The 21153-nt window shown below is 36.9% G+C and overlaps 1 protein-coding gene across 9 annotated transcripts in view; it reads right to left on the minus strand.

The window, feature by feature from the left end:
- KMT5B (lysine methyltransferase 5B) overlaps positions 1–21153 on the minus strand; it is a 34901-nt gene that overhangs the window by 4971 nt on the left and 8777 nt on the right. For 6 of the 9 annotated variants that reach the window (XM_081346654.1, XM_081346656.1, XM_081346653.1 and 3 more), the window contains 8 exons: positions 13614–13845; positions 11440–11587; positions 5482–5647; positions 4206–4315; positions 3512–3678; positions 3214–3233; positions 2970–3106; positions 1557–1753 (listed from right to left, as the gene is read on the minus strand). In XM_081346654.1, the coding sequence (XP_081202780.1) occupies positions 1557–1753; positions 2970–3106; positions 3214–3233; positions 3512–3678; positions 4206–4315; positions 5482–5647; positions 11440–11587; positions 13614–13773 (1105 nt within the window). In that variant the 5' untranslated portion in view covers positions 13774–13845. Of the gene's footprint in view, positions 1–1556; positions 1754–2969; positions 3107–3213; positions 3234–3511; positions 3679–4205; positions 4316–4784; positions 4843–5481; positions 9327–11439; positions 11588–13613; positions 13846–20193; positions 20213–21153 lie in introns of those variants that run through there. The other 3 variants (XM_081346658.1, XM_081346659.1, XM_081346660.1) reach the window with 3 other exon arrangements.

A 21153-nucleotide genomic window follows, 5' to 3' on the forward strand; every position in this document is an offset into this window, starting at 1 on the left:
TCTGCATATTTGCTCCAAGCAGTAAACACTCTTGATGAAAGGGGAGAATCCTACAGCCTTGGAAGGGATGCTGGTCTGCTCATTCCTTAAGTTGTTCAACCTGGACTCGGTAGAATGGAGCTAAATAACTAACATCCATTTCCAGCCTCTCTTTTTGATTTTTAAAGTGCTTCAACTCCTTTCTGAAAGAGCAGCCTAATCAGTGGTAGTTAGAGGATAAATGATGGTCTACATACACTCCATTATGGATATGTCCCAGGGCTCAGTCCTTCTATATAATATTTACATGAAACTTCTAGGTATTATTAGTCAATTCAGAGTGAAGTACACTCAATATGCTCATGATACTCAGTGGTACTGCTCTGTTTTGGGCGCTAAGGGAGATGCAGTGAAGTTCTGACGTATGACAAAGTGAGGGAAAAAGAGACTGAGATTCAATGCAAGCAAGATGGATAGCTGTTAATTTAAATATCTGATTCCAAGATTGAAGCAAACCTGATTTTGATGGGAATTGTGCTCACAACCTCAAAGACTCGTACTCGTTCCTTATTATATTGTTAAGCTATTATAATTTGCTGGGAATGGGCTGCCCCTGATCACCTGTAAACTTTAGTTGGTTCAGAATTCAGTGTTTCCTAGGAAGCCATGATCTTACACATTATAGCTTTTCTGCAGGTGCTGCATTGGTCACCATCTGTTTCCAAGTGCAATTTAATGTGTTGGGTCACCTTGTTTCAGGACCTAAGTATCTAAGACAGGGGTGTCAAACTGCCGGCCCGTGGGCCAGACGTGTCATCTGGAAGCCGCACCCACCCCACTGCCGGCAATGGCAAAACTGTCCCCATACGTTGCGTGACACATGTCTGATCTAAGAGATGGTATTTCCATTTCCATCCAACTCAGGCAGCCCGGGAGCACTTGCTAAGTGTTTCTATATACCAAGTGAAATATTCTCTAAGGAAGCTCACTTCCTATAGAACAATTTCCCCTGAGGAAAGAATTGTTTCTACTCTTATGGCTTTCTGAAAACTGTTAAAAATCTGATTCTTCCAGAAAGCCTTCAAGAATTATGGAGCCATTGCAGATCAGCCATTGCATTAATAGAATCTGCAATTTATGATTGTATATTTTAATAATGCACTATTATTTATTATTGTTACTTTTACTATTTTTAATATTCGAAACACTAAATACTGGATTAATACAGAGGTAAACAGCACAAATAATAAATGTTTTTGTTCTTTCCTCTTTTCTCCTGTTCACTTTTGTGATTTTTGTTTTTTGTGCTTTACACAAAGAGGATATTAAATATACAAAAAAATGAAAAAGTACAACCACTAATTACTTCATTAGATTTTAAGCTACTGATTAATCGCAGAATACACTATTCCAAATATCCTTTGCTACCATAAAGCTTACAATGTTTATTTTCCCTTTAGAAGATCTGTGAAGACTCTACCTCAATCTTGAATGAAAAAAGGGAAACGTCTTTTAAGCTAGTATGTTCAGAATGCTTACATAAAATACATTTCAAAATATTCTTGCCACTTGCTTACTTGCATTAGCTTTTTCCTGAGTGGTATCTGCATCAGTGTTAGAGCTGACAGATTGACTGTCAGAATTTTTACTGCTATCACCCAATTTCTTAAGCCTGTTTAAACGTTTATCTGTTTCTCTGAGTCCATATTTGCTATTGATCACAGGAGTAGGTGCAGGCAGTCCCACTCTTGATTTAAAAGCACCAGTTCCACGTCTAGAAAAAAAAAAGAAGAGCAACACATAGTAATTATACTACACAAAACATTAATAAAATTAAAGCTAATTAAATAATATGAATTCTGGGTCTGTATTGGTATTTTAAAGAAAACAATCTTTCATTAGTTAAAATTCTGCTATTATAATTTAAGGAAAGTTCATTAAAAAAATTTAAAAGATACTCTAACATTTCTCTTTCTTAGAAATCCACATATGAAGTGAAATACGCTTCCTCAATTTAATGAACCATATTTCATTAATAACATAAAATTAGAACCTACACTTCTCTTGATCAATGGTGCTGTTAAACCTTTGTTTTTCTCAACGTATTATATATTACAGATAGCCCTCACTTAATGACCACTCTGCTTAGTGACCATCTGAAGTTAAAATACTGCTGGAAAAGTAACTTTATAATTGGTCCTTCCATTTATAACCATTGCAGAATCCTACCTAAGCAAGCAGTTCCAATGGTAGTCAAGGAGGGAATACTTGAGCTCTTAATCCTTCCAATGTGCATGAGGTTTAACATTTATAAGGACGTGCTGGGAGAAGTCATCCACCAATTAGATGTGAGACGTAAGATTAATTTATTCCAATTTGCCTTTGGTTTGGACTGATGATATTATTATGATTAATGATGTTGGAAGGGACCTCAAAAGTCATCTAGTCCAACCCCCTGCTCAGGCAGGAAACCCTATAGCATTTCAGACAAATGGCTGTCCAGTCTCTTCTTAAAAACTTCCAGTGTTGGAGCATTCACAGCTTCTGGAGGCAGGTTGTTCCACTGATTAATTGTTCTAACTGCCAGGAAATTCCTCCTTAGTTCTAGGTTGCTTCTCTCTTTGGTTAGTTTCCATCTGTTGCTTCTTGTATGATTCTGTATGACCATTATAGTTAGACTCAGTGGTGGGATTCAAATATGTGAACAACCGGTTCTCTGTTGGATGCTGCTTCCGGAAGTCCATTCTGGGCCTGGGCAACAAAAAATTAGCTAGCAGTTCTGCCAAAGTGGTGCGAACCGGCTGAATCCCACCACTGGTTAGACCTATTCTTTCACATTTTAATGGGTTTTCTTACATTTTTATTGAACTTTGGCTTAATAGAATTGGGTATTCAATAAATAATATTAATAATATCAATCAATACTAATAACTGGAGGAGGGTATGCTACAATGTTGCCTTAAGATTATAAACTGTACATTCCATTTTACCTTTCACATGTGTAGCATTCACAAAATTCATTATTTTCTCCAAAAAAGCCATCTCCATAATAGCAAGAAATTTCCTCCCCAGGTTCAATATCTCGCAAAGCTTTCACACATGCTGTATCCCGGCCAGTTGAAACAAACTGTAGAGGATAAATGATTAAAATTTATTTTAATTTTTAAAAAGGGTTTTTTTAAAAAAAGTAATTTCATTTTAAAATTCTGAGTATGTAAAACATTGCACACCTACCTTACAGTTGGGTCTGCAATCTGAAAAAGGTCCAAAAGATAAAATCAATTAACTGTTGATAAGACCTGAAACATGAATAATTACAGATACCTAAAATAAGGTTTCATACAGGTTTTATAATCTATTGCAAACTTTAACCGAAACAGGCACAATACCAAAATTCGAAACATTTAGTAACTAATTCTAACTCCATTTCAAATAGTATTATTTTAGATCATTCTAATTAAATTAGGCTATAAATGAAAATACATTAAAAAGGACTTGCAAATTCAGTATTTTTTAAAAAATGTGTCTTTACCATGATTAATGAAAGCAGCTGGACCAAGCCACAGTTGAGCACAGTTTTTCCGTGTTGAATACATGACACTGAAGTCATTTTCTCCATGTCTGAGCAGCATATTCTCTTCCAGTTCAGAGAGTTCAGCAATACAACCTACTAATAACTCTATCTTGTCATTTCGTTTCCTAGGAAACAAAGAAACATATTATTTTGTATAATTTTATTTCCATAATACAAAATGCCCCTTTCGAATCCGTTTGCCAACCAGACTTTTTTGTAGAATGTTGGCTTTCTTAATGAAAGGTTAAAAAAAGTCTAATTTCTAGTAGTAATTACTTCTTGAATTTGCTAAATTCAATAGTAATTGAGGTTGCAGAGGTTACAAGTGGTTCTATACATATTTTATTTATTTGTTTGTTCAATTCAATTTTGGCACTGCCTGACTTTAAAGGTGGGTGAAGTTCTGACAAATCAGTCTAGGAGGAAATCCTTCCTTTCACCTGAAAGAAAATAATGCTGAAGCAGCAGCAGACTAGGAAAACCAAGAATAATGAAAAACAGATAAAAGCTCAGGAGCATTTTAGAAAGGCATCCCTGTCACCAAAAATGTTGCTTTTATTTTATTTATCACATTTTAAGCTACCTATTTCTCACACAATGTTATTACTTTAAAAATCTGACTTAGCACCAACTTTTTTTTTGCAATACTTACCACTCTTTTGTTGCAACTATTTTGGCTCCATTTTGCTCTGATGAATAGCGATTGCATGGCAATATTTCAAATCCACTGTCAGTTGCAAACATTCGTAAATAAATAAATACCTGCAGCAGGAAAAAAATTATTTTAAAAAAACTGCTAAGAACTTCACTACACTCTATGCTGCCAAATGCATTGAATGGATGCTATACTTGCTAAAACCTCAGAATATTATCACCTCACTGATATGCTTCACAGAACACAGTAAATATAAATTAGCATGTATTTTATACAACATACAGTATAAAATTAGAGCTTTCAAATAATCACTTTTGTGTGAAAAGGGCAAGGGGAAAAATAATGTTATCCTTACACACTTCCAGCCAATATCACATGAATTATCATACTGTGTATTAAATCATATCATCAGGAATTCCAGCATTCTCCAACCAGGAAAAAAAGTTAGTTTTTTAATGTATTATTCTTTAATTCTCAAATGTCTGATAATTCTCTCAGACACAGCACTACCAAAGTATTCAGGAGTATTCCAGGCTTTAGTGTACTGAACTAAGAATTTCTTTTAAAATAACACACCTTTTTCCAAAGGACAGACTTTCAATGTATGAAGCCCTAATTTCCTCAATGTGTAATTCTGCAGAGATGAGATGTAAATTTTATCTTTTAAAAAAACCAATAAAAATAGGACGCTACTAATTGTTTTAGCTATTTAATATTTAAATTTTGCATCTCCTGATAAAACCATTAAGCATATATTCCTGAGTAAGTTTCTTGCTTATTCCTTAAATTCAGTCTTCAAACTTATATTCACTTCTTAATATACCATTCACTAAGGGAAAGCTGTATTTTAATGTATCAGTTTAAAGTCATATCAATAAACGTTCATAGGGGACATAATTCCAGTTATTTATCATGATTAGGTAATCAAGTATATCTTGATTTACAGGGCATAGCGTTTCACTCTAAAGAGCACACAATTCCCTTCATTTGATTCTAGCAGCCTCTGATAAAATCCTGTTTTTTTTCCTTTTCTTTGAAGCTTTCTAATATCTCAGTCCATTCCCTTTTTCCACGGTTAATTTTCATACAGCTAGTTAATTTTTAAAAATCTTACATAATATTTATTTATTAAATTATCAAATTTGTACATTGTCCGACTCTGGGCATTTGCTAAAGATAGAAACATTTTTTTTTCTACCAGTTTAACATCCACAATATCCTATATACTGTACTTGTAACAAACTGAACTTGGATTAAGTATAAATACACCTACATGTTCTTTGAACAACCTTTCCTGCATTTTGTTCTTGTTAAGAAAATAGTGCCGGGCCCAGTCACCTGACGTCAAGGACTTGAAGGCTTTTTCCAAGTGCTCATCTTTTTTAAAACGCTCAATCACCTCCTTCAGTTCCTCTTGTCTTCCTTTTACTGGTCGAAACCTCAGGCAAAAAAGGGAAAAAAACCAAGATAGAACTTCAATCAAGCTGCATTTTATTTTCCCATTTTATATATTCAGATAAATTAAATTACAATAGGAGCAGAAGTAGAAATGAATATTGTTTCAACAGGTTTTTACACAAATGATTAAAAGAGGAATAATTATAGTTACTGGATCAGGAGAAACATTTTAATAACAAGAAGGAAATATCAATCGCCCCGTAAAAGCGTAGGGGAAGGAACGTCTGAAATATAGAACAGTATTTGTTATCTCAATGATGAAATATGTTATTTCTTTTGCACGAGATACCAATCAAATAAAGCTTTTAAAAAACATACATATATAGGTTGTTTTACAGATGTATAGTGTTAACCTTCAAGGTAGTCCAGACAAGAAGCACAAACCATGAATTACTATCACTGCCTTTAATGTAACAGTATCTTACAGGTCTGAAAAGCATTTTTCTCCTCCTTTACTTTTATTCTCCACAAAACTAGAGAGGGTTTCTTCTGAGATGCTCAATTGCCTTCTATGGGAGGAGGTACCTTTTGCATGACGGCTGGTACGCTAAGGCTCCCATCTCCCAAGATCATTCCTGCAGACCATTACATGCACTGAGGGATGAAGATTTTCCTCATTACAACAGATTCCTCTCTTTTGATACTTTTGAGCATCATTTTCTCCCGTATGTTCCTATTTACACGCTCCAGTTATGTGAGGTTTATCTTTCTTCTGACTTCATTAATGCAGTTAATCCCAAGGCTCAATCTTCTATGTTGCACTCACCTATGCGATGCTGCAGCAAAATGTGCTGAACTCTGATATTGTACAGTTAGGTGATGTGTTAAAAAATGTCCAAGGAATTTAGTCAAAACTTTAATTGAACTTGGATATTTTTAGTTCTGTTTAATGTTCTTATAAAGTGTTTGTTAATTTTACTTATTTTCTTTGCTTCATGAGCTTTTTTCATAGGAATAGGTGGGATACAAGCTTTCAGAGAAAATCTGATTTAGAAGTAATTCTTGATTTACTATCACAGTTATGACCAGAATTTCCACTGCTAAGCAAACGGTTGTTAAATAAGTCACACCCCAGGTTTACAAAGTTTTTTTTGCCATGGTTAAGAGGATTGCTGCAGTTGTTAAGTGAACTGTGTGGCTGTTAAGTGAATGCGGCTTTCCTCATTGGCTGTGCTTTTTGAAGCTGGCTGGGAAGGTCACAAATTGTGATTACATGTCCCAAACATGCTGCAACCATCGCTGCCAAGCACCCAAATTTTGTCCCATCCTGGGAATGCTGCAACGGTTAAGGACTATCTGTAGTATAGAGATAAAACAATATAATTTTGTGCTATCTGATCTCTTTAGCAACAGTATGATGTTTCTAGATTCTGAATGCTGAAATAGTATTCTTATTACACAATTTAATGAACACAGAGAATATTTTGGTATAATTTTAATTAGGAATCCTGTATTTTTCTTGAGATGGTGTGGTGGGCTAATTATCCTGATTTATTTTTTTTTGCAAATTCATGCATTGGCCTCTGTAAATATGGCTTGGCTCATTTATTTATTTAGTAAATGTATATGTTACCCATTTTGCTGTCTCATGACTCTGGGTGGCTTACATGATAAAACAATATTATAAACAATTAAAATAATAAAACAATAAACATTAAACACTTATTTGAAGCTATTGTACAGATATTACTCAGCAATACAGGGCTATGGCATTATTTTGCTTTGCTTTTCAGTTATTTGTAGGAGATGGTGAATAAATGGTCATACAAGTGGTGCTTGCTTAATGGCCGCTCCTTAAGTGACTGTTTGAATTTATGATGGTGTTGAACAAGTGCTATTTACAACTGGTCCTTGAAGTTTCAGCTGTCACATTCCCATGGTTATAATTGCGATCTGGAAGTTTGGGCTCAGCTCCCAATTAGGCTATGGCATTCCATGTAATTTGCCAGGTTCTATCAAATGAAGTCAATGATAAAGCAAGTGATGATCAAGTGACCTTCTGATGATAACCAGAAGCGCCAGAATTGCTGTTGCTAAGCAGCCATGAAATATTGGACTTTGCAACCATGTTGCTTAGTGATGGAAATTCCAATTCCAATTGCCATAGTTAATTGAGCACTACCTGCAATTTAGGCCAGAAAGTTGGGCTAAGTGCCTGTTTGTTATTTTTGAAAAGTTACATCTGTGCTGAAGCAAGAATTCCAAATGGAAAATGCATAAAAAGCCAAATGGGGGAGGCTAGCAATTTGCTTGTCCTGTATTGTTCAATCAGCTTCACTTTGTGTTCCTTGAGGAGACAGCAGTATTAAGACAAATTCAGACCACCACATGCTCTTTTGACGTAGTTTTCCTCTTGGTTGATACTGGCTGGATCAGTTGAAGGGGATCTAGTCAATTATCAATATCACCATAACCAGTACTCTTTCATGGAAGGGAGGTGATAGCTAACTTGAAGAAAGCAGTGCCTTGTATTCTCTTCAATGAAGTATCATTAAATATGCTTGTTCTGATAACTCTAGTTGTCAAATTTGCACTGTTGGCGCAAGTGGTTGAGAGTGTCTTGACTGAACAAACCTGAACTGTCCTGGCTGGAGAATAGGATTTAGATCCATTTCAATTGATTAGAAAACAGATCATGGCATGGAAAAAACACATCTGTTAATTACTTCAGGCGAAATAATCTATAACATTAAATATCATGACACTTAAAACGTATCTGTTGTGACAATCTTCTTTAATTTTCAGCTTCAGATGACCTCTAAAATGTGTTGGTAATCAAAATATAAGAATAACGAAATGTCATTTTAATAAGACATGGATAGTGTTTGACTTATGACAAATGGGACAAGGCAGTTGTTAAATGAGTTGTGCCCGATTTTATGACTTTTGCTATATCTGTTAAGTGAATTACATAATTTTAAGTTAATCACCATTAAGTGAATTTGGCTTATCCCATTGACTTTGCTTGTCAGAAGCCAGCTGGGAAGGTCACATACACTGCAACCTTTGTAAATATATGCTGGCTGACAAGTACCCAAATTTGTTAATGCGATTTTGAGGACGCTGCAACAATCAAAAGTGCGAGAACCAGATGTAAATTAGTTTTCTCAGTGCTGGTGTAATTTGAACTTTGACATCCTTGAACTTTGGCTAAATGAACGGTTGTGAACTGAGAACCACCTGTACCAAAAAGTATGCATTAGAGCTTTGTATTAGTTCAAATTGAGAAGGCCTAATAAACAACCTGAATAATCCGGAGTCCCATATTGCCTTCCTCACACACCCCAGTATATTAAATATATTTATATAGCAAACCTGCAGAGTACTGCTTTATAAAAAAAACTATGGATTTAGGAAACATTGATGATAGCAAAGAAGAACATTGTTCAATGTTGGAAAGACAGAGTTACTCAGATTTACAATTTGGGGTTACAAATACATGTTTACTTCTGTTTGTGAGATGGCTCTTTATTGATGTAACAGAACTGATGAATATTGTCTCACGTAGTCTGTTTAAAAATGAGGCTCAAATATAGTTCTTGCATGTAAAACATGTTTCTTGTATCTTTTTACCTTTTTTGTTCTTTTTCCTCGTTTGTCAATCAAAGCAAAAAGGAAAATATAGTCCATCCTAATAATTTAGATTGAGATGTTTTAATTTAACTACCGTATATACTTGAGTATAAGCCGACTCGACTATAAGCCGAGACCCCCAATTTCACCCCCAAAAACTGGAAAAAGTTGTTGACTCGAGTATAAGCCAATCCGCCGTTCTGCAAGCCTCTGCCGCCAGCAGAGGCTCGATCCGCCATTTTGCAAGCCTGAATACACAGGAATACCCTGTGTGGCCGCGGCTCTCAGGGAAGCCCTGGCTGTCCGCTTCCTCGCTCCACGCTGCCATTCGGGGCCCGCGCGTTCCCCGGGCAAATCGCGGCGCCCAGCAGGCGAGGAAACACGCCCGCTCCAGTCGCCCCCCCTTCCCTCAGGAGACGCGAAGCAAGTGACCGCCCGGAGCTTACCGAGGACTTGCTTCGGTGCTTCCAGGATCGCGCACACCTCTCCCAAGCCGCCGCCGTCCGGAGACCTGCCGAAGTTTGGGGAGGTTTGGGGAGGTGCGCGCGCACCTCCCCAAACCTCCCCAAACGTCGGCAGGTCTCCGGACCTCTGCGCCCTGCCTGCCTGCTTCTTTCCGCAGCGGAAAGAAGCAGGCAGGCAGGGCGCGGAGGTCCGGAGACCTGCCGACGTTTGGGGAGGTTTGGGGAGGTGCGCGCGCACCTCCCCAAACCTCCTCAAACTTCGGCAGGTCTCCGGACGGCGGTGGCTTGGGAGAGGTGCGCGCGATCCCGGAAGCACCAAAGCCTCGGCCGCGCACAAGTCCTCGGCAAGTTTTTTTTGTTGACTGGAGTATAAGCCGAAGTGGAATTTTTCAGCCCAAAAAGTGGGCTGAAAAATTCGGCTTATACTCAAGTATATACGGTATTTTTAAGGTCAATCCTACTGATAAAATCTTCAAATTTAAGGATTTAATTTAATTTTAATTTAATAATATTTGTATACCGCCCTTCTCCCTGAGGACTCAGGGCGGTTCACAGGGCAGAATAAAATACTAAATACAAACGTTAAAAAGAGATTAAATAGTTGCCCATATTAAAACAGTTAAAATAGAATTCTAAAACACCAAGTTAAAAACTAAACCACCAAAAATAAAAAACCCCACCAATCCCCATCAGGCTAGGCCGGCTTGTACAAACAGAAAGGTCTTGAGATCGCGACGAAAGGAGCGAAGATCGGGCGCCATCCGGAGCTCTACCGGTAGCTGGTTCCACAGCTCCGGAGCGCCCACAGAGAAGGATCTCCCCCTGGGGGCCACCAATCGACATTCTCTGATCGGTGGCACCCTGAGGAGGCCCTCTCTGTGGGAACGCACAGGGCGCAGGGAGCTTGATGCCGGCAGCAGATGGCTATAAAGCAACAAATTCTAATCTTTTTCTTGGTATTAAAAAAAATAAATATATCCACAGAATCAACATTTTTACAGGCTGTTTAAGTACGAATAAGGTTTTTTGCTCAAAAAATTATGATATATTCCAATTACCTAACACACACAGACACACACAGAGCGTGCCATATAATTAAAAACTCTATGATGGTGTCTAAAGAACAACAGTAATACTAGGAATAAAAGAAAACTTGAAAGAATGTGATTTCTAATAAGAAAGGATTCTTTCAATAATACAACTGGTAAATCAATCAACTTCTCTCTATTACTGGCTTTAAATAATTTGCCTACATGTAATAAAATGAAGCAGTCATTACACAATGCTCATTAAAATACTTTCATGTTATTTTAATTTATTAATTACCTATTATGTACTAGTCTATATACAGTCCAATTTCAATTCTTTGCACATTGTAACATCATCCATACATAAAATGGTTATTAAAAAATCCTTAAAAAGCAAAACAAACAACTTCAGGAAAACCCAATAAAGATGGATTGATTGTCAGGAGAGGTCCAGAAAATAGGAAGAGGGAAACAAATCTAGCATCTTGAAATCTCTGATGCAGGTTGCCTTTCATAATACAGTTTGAGGGCTTATGAAGAATATGTTAATGAAGACAAAAAAAATTCTGAATTAAAGCAGTCAAATTTTCCTTAATTAATTCCCAATACCCCAGTTATTGTTTTTTCACATTTTAAATTTGTCAGATCTACATAGATTTTAAGTAAAACAAATAAGGTTTTATGTTTGCTAAATAATAAAACAATTACCTAGTGTTCATTTTATGTGTTTGAAAGCCTAAATATGGATCAAGAACCAAACTAGTTGCTAGGTCATCATTCTCACATAGCTCCTTGGCAGACATTCCAGAAGAAGGCACGTAGCGACTTTGGCCCTCAAATCCCGAACCACCACTACCTGCATAAATCGAAACAAATGATTAGCTGATACTGAACACTGAATTGTATCGATCTTTCTCCTTGTATAGGGAACAAGAAAAAAAGCAGGAATCTTGAGAACAATGCAGAAGCTTATTCCATGTATGTGTTTGTCCAGTGGTGGGCACAATGCTTTGTTTATGCAGAAGATTCATTTTCACCAGGCTATTTGCGATGACAGAAGTACCACATGACTGAACAGAGACTTTCAAGTGAGGCCCCATAGGAAATGTTCAGGCAACGAACAAAAAATATATCATAAAGAGCCAAAAGATGATAATAGTCATCTTTGGTATGAATTAATGGGAGTGCTTTACAATGCAGGTTGTATTTTATTTATTTATTTTATTTTAATTCCATTTATATCCCGCCCTTCTCCGAAGACTCAGGGCGGCTTACAAGCTTAGCAGTAGCCTTCATTCTATGTATATGCCTGCTTATTAGGGCTTTCCCCCCCCCAAGCGGCATTATTACAAAGTCAGCTTAATTGCCCCCAACAATCTGGGTCCTCATTTTACCTACCTCGGAAGGATGGAAGGCTGAGTCAACCTTGAGCCTGGCGGGACTCGAACCTGCACTAATTGCAGGCAGCTGGTGTTACTTAAGGAGGCATTAGCCCACTACATAGCCCACTATGGCATCTTAGATGAATTATTTTCATTAGAAAAAAGTAATTTAGCTTATAAAATTTATACCATATTTTATCTGAAAGTGGTCTGAACTTATATATTTTTACTTTTGTGAAATACTAACACTGCTTCCTAGTAAATCCTCTCTATTCTGATATCAATTTACATGGCTCTTTCATTTTATCCCTCAAACATTAAATAAAAATAACCACTCTGATTTTAAAATTTTATCACATCTAGACAACCAGCGTTTTTAGCGTAGCCTGCAGATGTTCCTTAAAATTAGGTGTAATGGTACGAGGTGATTGATTTGCAGTTGGTCCATTCAGTAAACCATATAATAAAGGAGGCATGATTTCATATAAATTATGTTATATAAAAGAAAAATGTGAAAGCACAATCTGCCAATAAATAATTTGTTATTTAGTTTTAACATATTGACATTTAGAGCAAAACAAATTCTTTTCATTGCATGCTTTTTTTTTCCAGGACAAAACCATATTGTATGTCCAAAAAGCTAAAGCAAATTGAAGTTTTCTATCCTACTCAGAGGTTCTCCAGTTACAAATGGAAAGGAGAAGTGATTGTTGTAAACTGAAAGTTATGTTCCTCTGCTGGATTATTAAATTAGTACCGACTTCAATAATGCAGTTTTGATCTTGGCCTAGTTGTATAATGACATATGAAGTATGAGGTGACAGCAAGAATGTTTTACTTGGAGTTGCTCTAAAAATGAAGGCATACAAGTCATATGAATCTTTATGACCATTAAAAATATTTAGTAGTAAAGCATGTAAACTTGTTTCCCCATGTGAAACAGATTATGATAAATAAATGGCAACATTCAAACCAATCAAAATCCAGAAAAAATTACCCTCATATGTTCAGCAATGGAAACTCAAATTAAGCTTGCCTTTAAATCTTCAGGCTGTTTTTTTTAAACTAATGTTCTATCACTTTAACTGAGATCCAATATCTACATGAAAATGAAATTAACAATTATGAGTAGATCTTTAAAACTGTTCCTGTAAACATACACTCCCCTGAATATTGTGACTGTAGATTGTGTTCTAACGGTATTTTCTGGGACAAATTATAAATATGTGGAAAACTGAATTCTTTACCACTGCAAATTATGCATTAGCAACATTTTTTCACATTGAAAGGAAGACTATCAGGCTCACATTTAAGCTTTCATTGGGACTTCAATTTATTTAAAAATTATAAATTATTTGCACACATTACTGTGTCATCATTTATAAATGAGAAAGTTTGTAAATATATACAAATAAGAAAATATACTTGGCAAATACAGCCTTTTAAAAATTAACAAATATGGTAACTTGAGATCATCCTAGCACATTAACATATACATACATCTGCTGGACCGTCTTTCAACTCCATTTTTGCCAGTCTTTGGATTTTCCTTTCCAGAATGCTGTATTTTGGACTGATTTTGATGGTGGTCATTAGATAACCTGCTTCCATTTCTCCGGCCATTCACCACCATGTTCTTGGATTCTCCCAACCACTTCATTCCCACAGACAATTTGCCCCCGTTGCATTTAGTCCTTCTTTCAAAAGCTGTAGTTAACTGTAGTTCAGTTTCCTGATAGAAAAAGAATGCACAAACATAAACTTTCAAAGCAATTTTATTCATGCTATATAATAGTATATAAAAATAATACGTAGCATATTTTTAAAATATTTTCTATAGGTAGCTATCAATTTATGAACATTAGTTTAGTGACTGTTCAAAGATACAACGGCACTGAAAAAAATGATTTGTGATCAATTTTCAGTTATGACTGTTGCAGCATCCCCATCATCCCACCTTTTGATCATGTGATCAAAATTCAAGCACTTAGCAACTAGCATGTATTTATGACAGCTGCACTCTCCTGTTCACATGATCACCATCTGTAACCTTCCCAACTGGCATTCAACAAGCACAGTCAATGAGGGAAGCAGATTCGCTTAATGACCTCATGTTTCACATAACTGATTTGCTTAACAACTGTGGCAAAGTAGTCAAAAAATAGGGCAAAAATCATTTAACAACTGCTTTACTTAACAATAGAAATTTTGGGGTCAATTGTGGTTGTAAGTCAAGGATTATCTGTACTACATTTCTTGATATATATTCTAATTTTTTCATTAAAACAAAGTTTCTCTTTGTTGCTTTGCAAACTTCTCCCTTTCACATTGTAGAACTCTTGTTCCAAGCTGACCACAGCAAAAACACTCAAGTTAAAAGATGGGGAAATTTGTAACATTTTGTGCAAGTCCTCCTTGCCTCTCTTCAGAAGGCAACTTTAAGGTTGAACTAGATATAACAATATTCATAATCAGATGGAGATGTTTTGACTCCACTCAGACCTTCTCCTGAGTTCTTCACAAGTGAGGAACTTGATTTTTACGAAAAATCTTACTGTTAAAGAACTCATAGCACAATGAATCACACTAGTTCCAATCCTAACTCTCTAGATTACTACCTAATAAAACGACGCAACTTTTAAGACAATGAGAGTGGTACCAGGTTGAAAATCAAAGAATAGAGAGATGGGGAAGTGGCAGTTTTCAAGGAGAGTACCAGAAGAACAATTATCTTAGGAATCAGGAGCTCCTCCTGAGTAGCCTTGACTCTTTAATCAGGATAATTACCATAATCAGCCTGATTTGGGTAAAGGCTAGAAAACTTTCCATATAAAAGCTTCAACTTGAGGTCAACAATAATTTTCCTTGTATCTCCTGAGATGGGAACATAACTTTGTAACTGACTTTGTGAATAACTGACCTTTCTAAACACACCTTGCTGTGCGTTTTAAACATTGAAATATTTCACTATCAATTTCATATCAATTTTGTAAAAAATATTGAAAAATTCAACCTTCAATGTTTTAATTGGAAGTTTTTATTATAGCTTTAGCCTCAGATACACAAGAAGTGGGGTAAACAATGAAGAAATTTATGACACTATAGGGCAGAGGTAGATTCTGATCTATTTATACTTATAAAATAGGCAAATGCAAGACAACAAGAATAATCAGCGCTGGCAAACAAGTAACCAATTTAGTAGATATATTTGTGTTTCTCCCCCATCTATTGACTTTTATGGACTTTCAATGGAAATCAGATCTACCAGTCTGATCTCTCATCTGGGTATTTTTGCTTTATCTATTTCTTCCCTTTACATTTCTAAGATACTTAATAGTTATGTATGCAACTATGGAGCATTTCCCAAGTTATCCTTCAAGTAGATGTCTACATACATTGTGTTTTTATTTCTATAGCACCTATAGGAAGTAAAGTGCTATTGTTGTTCTAGCTTCTGCAGCACAGTGAGATAAAAAACAGGTGAAAATTGGAAACAGAAAAAGTGGTATGCCAGGGATGAAAATAGGCAGTGATAATTCAATGTACTTGCGCCCATAGCTGTGAAAACTTCAAGAAACTGAGCTAACTATTTTAATATAATAACAAATTTTTATTTACAATTTATTTAATTTATTCAATTCCGAATAAATTCTGAAGGGGTGAAAACACTTGAAAGTTTGAAAAGAAGCTTTTTTGACAGTTTGAGTTTGAAATGGGCTGTTTGGATCTCACAGGAAGTGCCATGATATTGTTCTAATCCTACCAGAACCATCTGAAATTTGAAATGACCCTACTTTCATTTTAGAACATGAAAAAGTCCATTTTGAATCCAAAATCTTTCACATCTGAAACATTTTACATATTCTGGCCAGCAATGTCCTAATGGTTTGGAAAGAGATGTGAAGTAGTTGATACATTCATATTAAAATTTAAAAATTGTATGTTAAGTTGTTAGTCTCAGGAAAGAAAAGCTTTATGCGGCATCACATTGCACAGAGCATCATCATAATCCACACATCCAGTTACTTCAATGCCTCTGCATTTAAGGGAATAAAATCACCCTCCTGGCCTGCTCAGAGTGCGTGTAGCAAATTCTACCCGTGTTTACTTCAATTAAGCACTGATGATTTCAAATACAGATGGAAAGGACCATTTACCAGGTCCAAACCCTGGCTAAGTTACAAAATCCAAATAAAGACATCTACATAGATGGTTGTCTATTGTTTGCTTGAAAACATCTAGTGAAAAAATTGCCTGGTGGGTAATTCATTCCTGTCAAACTGCTTTTAATGTTAGATTTTTCCTAAGCCAGTTTGGTCTAGACTAGCAGGACTTTTCAACCAGTGGTACAGGTACCACCTGTGGTACATTGGCACCTGGCAGGTGGTACGCGACAATCCTAGAAAAGTGGTAGTGAGGGAGGGGAATGAGCTGAACCGGTGGCAGCACTGCACAAGCCTGAGTGAGAGATGGCTGGAGCTGCAGGGCTGTCAGGGCTCAGTGGAAGCGCCAGGATCAGTGCCGCTTTCCAGCTGATCGGCACTTCTTTGGGGCTTTCAGGGCTCAGCGGAAGCGCCAGGATCAGCGCTAGGCTCCAGCTGGAGCTCAGCACTGATCCTGGTGGTTCTGCTGAGCCCTGAAGAAGCACCAATCAGCTGGAAAGCAGCACTGATCCTGGCGCTTCTGCTGAGCCTAGAAGAAGCACCGATCAGCTGGAATGTTACAGCATCTCCAGGGTCTTGTAATTTGCATTCAGATGCTTGGCAACTGATTCATATTTATGATGGTCACAGTGTCCCAGGGTCATGTGAAGTGACCAAAACCTGCAGCAACCACCTAGCACATGGGGGGGGGAAATAAAAACCAAACACCCATTCCTACCCCACCCCACCCCTGCTGCCAATCCTCAACAGAAATGCTCACAACAATGAAAACCCTGGACAGAAGGAAGAGCACCGCCGGGCAGGCAGGCAGGTGTCTTGCTCGGCTGTGGCTTGGGGGGCACTTTTTACAGTGCCATTGTAACTTCAAACAGTCACTAAGCAAACTGTTGTAAGTTGAGGACTACCTGTACTTCATCACGTTTTTCCTTTTTTTGGGGGGGGGTCATCAAGTTTTTGACACCTTGCTAGGCGTTTGGTGGTACTCGGATGTTGCCATATCCTAAAAGTGGTACAATGGGTGAAAAGGTTGAAAAGCCGTGGAGTAGAGCATCTGTCCCCAACCCTTCCGGCTTGGCAGTCCAGAAGGGTGGGTGGGTGAGGGGATGGTTTCTGTGTGAGTGGTAGGTATGCATCTGTGAAAGGTAGGTGCTTGCGCAGCCCAATTCCAAACAGGCTACGGCCCACTAGGGACCCCTGGTCTAGAGGTTAAAGTGGTGGCCTAGAAACCAGGAGACTGTGAGTTCTAGTCCTACCTTAAGCATAAAAGCCAACTGGGTGAGCTTGGGCCAATCACTTTCTCTCAAACCAATTCAACTCCTAGGGTTGAGGAAAACAGGAGGAGGAAGGAACACTATGTATATTCATTACCTTGAGTTATTTATAAAGATATGATGTAAATAAATAGTCAGTAAATTAAATCCACATTAAGTATCCTGTACTCTGGAACAAGGAAGAAAGGGCCCTAATTAGTTCAGCTTTGACAACATGCACCTGCAAAGCAGTGTCACTGTTTTGAGTAGACACATGGCTCCTCAATATTATTTTTAATTAGATCCTGTGAGGTGGGTTGGAATGAGAATGTGTGACTGGCCTAAAATCATCCAGCCAAATTCAAGCCTAAAGGAACACTAGAACTCAGTCTTCTGGTTTCTAGCCCTGCTCCTTAGCCACTGCAGCATCTTCATGGTTGACCTAGAACAACGCATTTGTTAACTCTCAGAGCCTGTAGCCCCTTCTTCACCTGAGATTCACTGAAGACATTTTTATCATCTGGCCATTGAAATTTATCTTTCATCAAATTACACCATTACCTTTAACAACTTCCACCCTTCCATCAACTTCAACCTGTTAACAGAACAAGTTCACTTCTTTGATCCCTAAAATTATACAGTGAATATAAAAACATCACTAGGAAACCTACAGATTGTCAAGCATATCTATATGCTTCCAGCTTCCACCAAGAACACACCACCTAATCTATCATTTATAGCGGAGCTCTATGCTACAACCACGTTTCTTCTGACCCACTTGATTGATATATTAAACTGATGGAATTAAATCACTCATCCAGGAGACTGAAGTTCTTATCCAACGAGATCAATAGGGAAAGCAATTTAACCAGATCACTGGAGGACCTATTACAAGATAGATCATAGAAACAGAACACCTCTAGTTGTCATCTGAAGTTTAAGCCACTCAAATGCATTATTGATCAGCTATACCCATACTGCACAATGACACCACATTTTCTTAAACACTGTGTGGCAGGCCAATATTTGTATACTGTCAATTAGTGAATTTTTAACTGGGGTTTTTTAAGAGTACAGGGTGAATTTAATATTTTTTAACTTGGTTTTTAACTTTTGTACGTTTGATTTTTAATTCCCTGTAAACCGCCCTGAGTCCTCAGGGAAAGGGCGGTATACAAATGTAATAAAATAAAATAAATAAATAAATAAATAAACCTGAAGCAGATTCTCAAAGCAACAAGCAATAGCAGGACAATTATGACAATCAAACCCTGAAACAAACCTAATGTCTATTTTATTTATGTCAACAGTTTCCTCACAGGACTCGATGTACATATATATGAATACAGCTACTTTCATGTGTTCTTCCTCCAATGTGGTATTTTACCATCATCTGCCAGCAATGTCCCTCTGAGTTTTACATAGAACATATAAGACAAACTTGATACAAATAATTGATGTACACAGGTTTGACATCAGGCCACAAACTAAATAATACTGAGTATTTCAACCTCCCAAATTACATTGTAGAATATCTCAAAATGACTATTTTGTAAAAGCGGACTTAATAGCACCATCAAGCAAGATACTGTTGAACTTGTAGAATAGCTCAAGATATTCTAGATACATCAAAAGACTTCAGGGACTCTTAGGCAGTCTCAACAAACACAATGTGTTTTAATGCATTTCTACTGTTAACTGATAAAATACTTATACGATTATAAGTATATAACCGGCAACTGCATAACCAATCTATTTGAAAAAGGTGCAGACTTCTGATTTTTTTGCCACCAACATGACTCCACTCCCGACAACATCTAGTCAACTAGCTGTAGACAATTCTAACATCTCAACTTGAAAGTAAATTTAAGATTCTAGATTAGATAAAAGCTACATTAGTTTCATTAGAATTGACGACTTTCACTTAGCACTTCTATCAATCTGTCAAGATTTGGCAACAAAATAGTATGAAAAACAGCAAATGACAACTTCGTCTTTAACTGATAAAGAAAGAAGAAAATGTCCCTCCCACTTACACAAACTTTACACTTATGAGATTAATCATGTCCTGTGAGAATTTGTTTACACCAGTCCCAGTAACCTAGATTTATATCAAAGTTCGAATAGTGACAGGATGAGTTTTAATGATAGTGTTAAGACTGTTCTGACTTCCCTTTTCTGCTGATTTATATATTTTTTCTTTTTTGAAAAAAATATTTGATAAATTTTATCTGTTCCATGGTTGGTCTAGTCCCAAAAACGGAGGGAAAAGGCTGACAAATGACATAATGCCATAAGCACAGGAAGCGACAAGACAGAACATGTTTTATTTTTTCCCCCTTTAAAATGTAACATGGAGTATAAGATTCCTAATTTCCTATATATAGTACCATGGAGAAGAAGAAAGGTATCTATGACACACTCCTTAGAAGACAGGTAACATAACAAGAACTAGTAAGACACATACCAAGGCAGGAGGTAAAGCTAGGGTATATTGGCTCAGGTCTTCTGGGAAAAGAGGCATGAAATCATATCTCTTTCATCTTAAAACACTCAGCACTGTGACTGTACTATGTTATTATTCCTCCACTACATGAAACAATATAGTTCCAATATAAAAATGTGTAAAGTTACAATAAATGCTGTACAATCGTTTAAAAATGTCACCTTTTAAAACATGGAATTAAATTGGAAATGATTCAGTTATTGTTTGGGAGGGAAGTCCACTGGAAATACTATGCCTCTTCTGTACAAAGAATAAGAACAGATATAGTAGTACAACAGAATAATTTATAAATCTCTCTATTGAGCATCTGCCCTGCTATAAATCCACTTTATTAACTCTTAGCCATAATGCAAACACAAACATTATTCTCTTACAGAATAAGAAGAAAAGGCAAACTAAAGAAATTAAAGAAAACCAAAACTAAAAAATAATCCTTAACTCTCTATATAATATATATAACACTGTATTTCTAGAAAAGTCATGCATGGTCTGACCAAATCAACACCCAGACCACCTGCTAATCTTCCTAGTAAATAATAATAACAAAAACAAAAACAACAGAGTTGGAAGGGACCTTGGAGGTCATCTAGTCCAACCCCCTGCTCAGGCAGGAAACCCTATACCATTTCAGACAAATGGCTGTCTAGTCTCTTCTTAAAAACTTCCAGTGTTGGAGCATTCACAGCTTCTAGAGGCAGGTTGTTTCCCTGATTAATTGTTCTAACTGTCAGGAAGTTTCTCCTTAGTTCTAGGTTGCTTCTCTCCTTGATTAGTTTCCATCCGTTGCTTCTTGTCCTGCCTTCAGATGCTTTGGGCAGCTTGACTCCCTCTTCTTTGTGGCAACCCCTGAGATATTGGAACACTGCTATCATGTCACCCCTCGTCCTTCTCTTCATTAGACTAGACCAGGGGTAGGCAATCTTGGCTCTTTTATGACTCGTGGACTTCACGAGTCATAAAAGAGCCAAGGTTGCCTACTCCTGGACTAGACATATCCAATTCCAGCAACCGTTCCTTATATGTTTTAGCCTCCAGTCTCTTAATCATCTTTGTTGCTCTTCTCTGTACTCTTTCTAAGAGTCTTAACATCTTTTTTACATTGTAGTGACCAAAACTGGATG

The sequence above is a fragment of the Vipera berus genome (genome assembly GCF_964194415.1).
Source record: "Vipera berus genome assembly, chromosome: 1".
In the NCBI taxonomy this organism is placed as follows: domain Eukaryota; kingdom Metazoa; phylum Chordata; class Lepidosauria; order Squamata; family Viperidae; genus Vipera; species Vipera berus.